Source organism: Bos javanicus, chromosome 2 (genome assembly GCF_032452875.1).
Source record: "Bos javanicus breed banteng chromosome 2, ARS-OSU_banteng_1.0, whole genome shotgun sequence".
In the NCBI taxonomy this organism is placed as follows: domain Eukaryota; kingdom Metazoa; phylum Chordata; class Mammalia; order Artiodactyla; family Bovidae; genus Bos; species Bos javanicus.
This window is the reverse complement of record NC_083869.1, coordinates 96,516,513-96,523,778: the sequence shown is the minus strand read 5'-3', so window position 1 is coordinate 96,523,778 and position 7,266 is coordinate 96,516,513. Positions and strand designations below refer to the sequence as shown.

Sequence of the window (7,266 nt, the reverse complement as noted above, 5' to 3'; positions counted from 1 at the left end):
AGGGATGGGGGAGCCTGGTGGGCTGCCATCTATGGGGTCGCACAGAGTTGGACACGACTGAAGTGACTTAGCAGCAGCAGGTAGCAATTTGACCAAATGAACGCGAGTGTAAGTTATGCCATCTTAAGGTTTTGTTAACACAGAACAGTTTTCTTTAACTTGTGCCAAAACCGGCATGTGGTTTGTTGACTTTTGTTCAAAGCGGTGGTGTATTTCAATGTGGCATTGTGGCTGGAAAGACCAAGGCAGCCTTTTCCACACTGGTTCAATTATGGCTGTAACTAAGGTTGACCAGTAGACCTGCTGCATTAGGTCTGTCCTCTGGTCCTATGTATACTGTAGAACTTCATAGAACTCTGCCCAGCTTTTTTTGGGGGTGGGGGGGGGGGGGGGGGAGTCTAACTCTGCCACATGCAAGGGAACGTTTTTCTTTGTAGCTATTGATGCCTTTCCTCGTAACATCTGCACCTTTGCTATACATGCTGCCTGAAGACTTTCACAAATGGCATTGTGGACATATTGCCAGCTGTAGTTGGATGTCCTTTTAGATTCCCTTCCACAGGTCGAGAACCAGGACCCACGTTTGATCTCATCTTTCTGCATATGTATGGGATGACAAAGCATGGGGAATTGAGTCATATTCTGCCCCTGCATATCTGAAGAGTATTTCTAAAGCAATAGGCTGGCAGCAAGGGAAAAAGGTTCTCAAACAGTTGCCTGGGGTCTTCCTATGAAACAGTGCTGCTTCAGGGAGGGGAAACTCAGGCAAATCATGATACCAGTTTTGAAAACAAAAAGCAACCCTAGAAGATGGGTTGAGGGGAGAGGGGAATGAGAGGATCCTGGATATGTTCCTGCTCTTGGAGTGTTTCAGAGAGTCTTAGGAGACCTCTGTCATTTAAGCCCAAGGGGAGATGTTAAAACTAAAGACAAAATGTGGCTATTGATAAAATTTGCTGCCTTTCACTAGCACCTCACAGTAAACATTTACAGGTTGATTTTATTTTTTCACCTCATAAAAGTCATATATATGTACATAACAGAAAGTTAAAGAAACTGAAAACAACAAAAAGGAGAAATAAAAACATAAAATTAAGACCTGTAACCTTGCCATTCATTGATAGCTATGATTGACACTTAGGCTTCTATATGCACTAATCGTTTCTTCCCTACGGGAACATATGCAAAATATTTTTATCAAATCCACATAATCCTGACAAGGTGATTTAGGAAATGTGGGCTTCCCAGGTTGTGTTAGCAGTAGCAATGGGGGCTCAATCTCTAGGTCTGGAAGATACACTGGAAGAGAGCATGGCAACCCACTCCAACGTTCTTGCCGGGAGAACCCCATGGACAGAGGAACCTGGCGGGCTACAGTCCACGGGGTCACTAAGAGTCAGACACGACTGAAGCAACTTAGCATGCAAGTTAGGAAATGTAATTGCTTTTCAGTTAGAGGATTTTTTTTTTTTTTGATTGCCCTTAGCACGTCAAGTCCTTCTGGAATTCATAGGATTGTCACGCGTCACCCCAGGGGGAACCACCAACCTCATCTCAGCAGTTTCCATAGGCAAACTGTACAAAATACTGGGCACGTAATGTATTTCTAGAGCCCTGCATAGGCTGAGAAGTGCATCCTTTGTCTCCAAGGTCATAATGGCTCTGCTGACTTCAATTCCTTTCACTGGCACGAGTGAGGACAACCTGAAAAGCCCAGAGAAAATGAGAGCCCCCTGCCCCATGATCCCAAATGAAAAAAAAAAAAAGGGAGAGAGAGGACACGGAAATCCCCTCACATGCTACCCCCAGGCCCCTTTTGTGTTGTTCTTGCCAACGCAGCAGCCGTCCTGCTATATATACCAGCTGCCACGTTTGTCCCCATCAGACTGGACGCTGATCATCCGCTATCAACAGCCATGGGGAAGGTGAGCCAACTGAGGTCCCAGACCATGCCTGCTGCGTGTCGATGGTGTTTGTGGAGGGGGGATGTATCTCGCAGCTGACTTCCTGCTGTCACCTTATGTTCCACCTGCATGCAGATCACCTTCTACGAGGACCGGGGCTTCCAGGGCCGCCGCTATGAGTGCAGCAGCGACCACTCCAACCTGCAGCCCTATTTCAGCCGCTGTAACTCCATCCGCGTGGACAGCGGCTGCTGGATGCTGTATGAGCGCCCGAACTACCAGGGCCACCAGTACTTCCTGCGGCGCGGCGACTACCCTGACTACCAGCAGTGGATGGGCCTCAACGACTCCATCCGCTCCTGCCGAGCTATCCCTTACGTGAGTCTTGCTTCAACCTGACTGGTGTGAGGGCATCACTGATCCAGGGCCATAAATTCCTGTTTATAAAAGTCAATTTGTTTCAACTCAGGACTAGTGTTCACAGTAAAATAACAAAGCCCAACTCTCAAGCATTGGGGGGAAAAAAAAGATGCCTTTTTACTATGCTCTCATAGGGAAATATTTAAACTCATTTAGCGTTAAAAAGTGAAAGTGAAGTCGACTTCACTTTCACTTTTCACTTTCATGCATTGGAGAAGGAAATGGCAACCCACTCCAGTGTTCTTGCCTGGAGAATCCCAGGGACGGGGGAGCCTGGTGGGCTGCCGTCTATGGGGTCGCCCAGAGTCGGACACGACTGAAGCGACTTAGCAGCAGCAGCAACATTAAAAATGGGTAAATTGTTTTTAGGCATAAGAAATCACAACGATATAGCTTCTAAAACTGAACTTGGTATCATCTAGCTGATCCCTAATTTCTAAATAAAAATCACATGTTAAGTAAAAAAAAAAAACCTATCAGTGTATCATTATTTCTTAACAATAAAAACACTGACAGACTATGGGAGAACAACATAGGTATAACATATTCTGACTGTATTGGCAATTATTTTCAATACCTTCTCTATGACATACAGATCTAGAAACTGGAACAATATGTCTGCTTGCAAGTGGCTCCCTGTATTAAGCAGATATTATCAACTAGTTTCTTACAAGGGTCAGAAAAATTGTTCATTAAGATTTCATGGGATGTAGTCCTCACCAAAGTCCTGCTTAATGTCTATTAATCATGTGTAGCTTGTATTTGGACTTTCTGAATCACCAAATTATGTGTCATGGCAAGCGGATTCAGGAAGTGAAAACAAAATTTCACTACAGAAATTTGCAGATGCAAAAAGAGGTACAAGATAGGAACTTCTTTGAGGCCAGAAACTCAAATGGTACAAGGGACTTGGCAAAATGTCAGACATGTGGACTAAGAGTAAACGTGAATTGTTGTCAATGGTGAGTGCAAAAGTGACTTAAAAACATGCTTGATAGGATTCAGGGATACATAGTCATAATGGAAAAGGGAGTTAAATCTTCTCTGCTGCTGCTGCTAAGTCGCTTCAGTCGTGTCCAACTCTGTGCGACCCCATAGACAGCAGCCCATCAGGCTCCTCTGTCCCTGAGATTCTCCAGGCAAGAATACTGGAGTGGGTTGCCATTTCCTTCTCCCATGCATGCATACATGCTAAGTTGCTTCAGTCGTGTCCAACTCTGTGCAACCCTATGGACAGCAGCCCCCAGGCTCCTCTGTCCATAGGATTCTCTAGGCAAGAATACTGGAGTGGGTTGCCATTTCCTTCTCCAAATCTTCTCTGCAGACTCAACTGAATATAGTTACAATAGTTGTTTTTTGTTTTGCTTTCAAGGAATCCCTTTTCTTTATTTCAATGTTTATTTCTTTCATAAGATAGGTTACTGGTCAGGTAAGTTTTATTCTAATACCTTCCCTGAAGAAGGAAATGGCAACCCACTCCAGTATTCTAGGCCTGGAAAATCCCATGGATAGAGGAGCCTTGGCAGGCTACAGTCCATGGGGTTGCAAAGAGTCAGACATGACTTAGCAACTAAACAACAACAATTTGTTAAACCAACAATGTAAGGAGAGGATACATATGTGACAGGATGGTTTGAAAACTATGCTTCATGAAGCTGCAAGATGACTGGGTCACTTTTACTGACACCCAGGATGCCCACAACTTATTTTTCATCTTTGGTTTATTGTCGCAACAGACCAGCTCTCACAGGATAAGGCTGTACGAGAGAGATGACTACGGAGGCCTGGTGTCCGAGCTCACGGAAGACTGCTCCTGCATCCACGACCGCTTCCGGCTCAATGAGCTCCACTCCCTCCACGTGCTGGAGGGCTGGTGGGTCCTCTACGAGATGCCCAACTACCGGGGGCGGCAGTACCTGCTGCGGCCGGGGGATTACAGGCGCTACCACGACTGGGGGGCCATGGATGCCCGAGTGGGCTCTCTGAGACGGGCCATTGATTTGTACTAGGCTGTGCTTTTCTTATGATCCACATAGAAATGCACTATATATACAAATCGTGTTACTGGCCCATAAGTAATTCTTGTTCATGTTAAAGAATAACTGAATTTTAATAAATGGTGACCCTTGGCAACTTACCTGGCCCTGAAATCAAGTGTTTTGAACGTCTACTTACTTCCTGATGGCAGCAGTATTTAAGAAGTTCCCATTCACATCATGGGAAGGAGGCAGAAACACTGTCTCTGCCTCTACAACCCACAGTATGAGGGAGAGAGAAAAGAAACATATGAAAACTATTAAATCCATACGCAGGAGAAGATATGGAACCAGTTGTGGCTGGGACACAAAAGGACTGCTGGAGAGGACTGCATTATCCTGGACTACAATATGAAGTTTTATCAAAATTCAATTAGGGAATACTCAGCTATGCAGAGTGAAGTAAGACAATGTGTTATCCTACACACCGGGATTTATTTCCACTAGAGTAGAGTTGCTCACCCAGAATACTAATTCTTTTTACAAATTTACATGAGCAAAAATCGTGCTCTGTCCCAGTTAAATTCTTCATGGACATTGAAAAGCTCATTTTAAAATTCATATGGAATTTGCAAGGGACCCAGAACAGCCAAAACAATCTCGAAAACAGAAGAGCAAACTAGGAGGACTCATACTTCGCAATTTCAAAGCTTACCACAGAGCAACTGTAAACGACACAGCGGGGTACTGGCATACAGTAGACGTGGTGATGACAGGAATAGGCTTGAGAGTCCAGAAACAATCCCACCTGTTTATGTTCACCTGATTTTTGACAAGGGTGCTAAGACCACGCAATGGGGAAAGAATAGCTTTTCAACAAATAGTGCTAGGACTCCTGGATATCCAAATGCAAAATAGTAAAGTTAGATCCCCATTTCATACCAGAAAAAAATTAATTCGAAATAAATCAAAGAACTCAAACTATAAAACCCTTGGAAGAAAATAGAAACATACATCTTCATGATTTTTTATTAGGCAATGACGTCTTAAAGATGACACCAAAAGCACAAGCTAACAACAATAAAATAATAAATGGGACGTCATCAAAATTAAAACATTTTACACTTCCCAGGTGGTGCTAGTGGGAATCAACTACGTGCCAATGCAGGAGACACAAGAGACCCAGGTTCAGTCCCCGGGTCAGGAAGATCCCCTGGAGGAGGGCATGGCAACCCACTCCAGTATTCTTGCCTAGAGAATCCCATGGACAGAGGAGCCTGGAGGGTTACGGTCCATGGGATCACCAGGAGTCAGACACAACTGAAGTGACTTAGCATGCACGTGTGAATCAAAGAATGCCATCAAGAAAGTGAAAAATACATGTATACCTATGGCTGATTCATGTTGATATATGGCAGAAATCAACACAACATTGTAAAGCAATTATCCTCCAATCCAAAGTTTTTAAAAGAGAATGTGAAAAGACAGACTCTTGAATGAGGGAAAATATTTACCAAATATTTACAAACTTCTTATCTGGTAAGAGTCTAGTATTCAGAGTATTAAAAAAAAAAAAAAACTCTTAAAATAACAACAAAAGATAAAAGACAATTAAAAATGGGCAAAGTACTTGAATATTATACTTTTACAAAGAAGATATATAAATGGTCAAGAAGCTACTGAAAAGATGCTCAGCATTATTAGTCGTTGTTGTTGGTTGTTGTTTACTAAGTCGAGTCCAGCTCTTCTGTGACCCCATGGACTATAGCCCTCTGGGTTCCTCTATCCAGGGGATTTCCCAGGCAAGAATACTGGAGTGGGTTGCCATTTCCTCCTCCAGGGGACCTTCCCGACCCAGGGATCAAACTCGCATCTCTTGCGTTGGCAGGGAGTTCTGTACCACTGAGCCACCACAGAAGCCCATTATTAGTCATTCGGGAAATTCAAATAAATACCACAGTGAGATAGCACTTAATACCCACTAGGACGGCTGGACAGCATCGCCGACGCAATGAACATGAACTTGGGCAAACTCTGGGAAATGGTGAGGGACAGGGAGGCCTGGGGAGCTGCAGTCCATAGGGTCACAGAGAGCTGGACTCGACTGGGTGACTGAGCAACAACAACAACAACCCACTAGGTGGTTATTTAAACTTTAGAGAAAAATAAAACAGAAAATAACAAGTGCTAGGAAGGATGTGGTGAGATTAGAACTTTCATAAATCTCTGTAATGTAAATTAATGTAAATACTTGTAAGTAATGTAAAGTTCTAATGTAAAGTAATGTAACTAGATGCAGCCACTATGGGAAAACAGTTTGGTAGTTCCTCAAATAGTTAAACTGAGTTATCATATGACTCAGCAATTCCAGTCTGACATATACACTCAAAAGAATTGAAAAGAAATGTTCCAACAAAAACGTATTCACGAATGTTCCCAGCAGCACTATTCACAATAGGCAGAGGTGAAACAACCCAAATGTTTATCAGTGGATGATTGCATAAACGAAATGTGATAATCCAGACAATGGGATATTCTTTGGCTGTAAAAAGGAATGCAGTCCTGATACATATTACATCATGGATGATCCTTGAAAACATGTCGAGTGAAAGAAGCTGGTCACATATATTATAGGATTCATTTATATGAAACACCTAGAATAGGCAAATCTAGAGACAGTAAGTATATTCACGGTTGTTTAGGACTGGGGGATAGGTCGATAAAGGAATGATAACTAAAGGGTTCAGGACTTTTCACTGTGGAATGGAGCATTTTCTAAAATTGACTATGGTGACAGTTGCACATAACTGTGAATATACTAAAACCACTGAATAATACACTTTAAATGGGCAAATATTAATGTGAATTATATCTCAATGAAGCTGTTTAAAAATAATAAAGCCCTGAACAGAACCTTAAGTAATAAAGAATCTTTTAAAATGAGATTCCTTCTTGCTGAAGGAACA

At 42.9% G+C, this 7,266-nt stretch overlaps 1 protein-coding gene across 1 annotated transcript; it reads left to right on the top strand.

The window, feature by feature from the left end:
- Window positions 1-1,722: 1,722 nt before the first annotated feature.
- LOC133227916 (gamma-crystallin A) lies at window positions 1,723-4,333 on the top strand. The gene is made up of 2 exons (XM_061382995.1): window positions 1,723-2,282; window positions 4,061-4,333. The coding sequence occupies exons 1-2, from the start codon at window positions 2,034-2,036 to the stop codon at window positions 4,331-4,333; spliced, it is 522 nt and encodes a 173-aa protein (XP_061238979.1). The 5' UTR covers window positions 1,723-2,033.
- The last annotated feature ends 2,933 nt before the right edge of the window (window positions 4,334-7,266 follow it).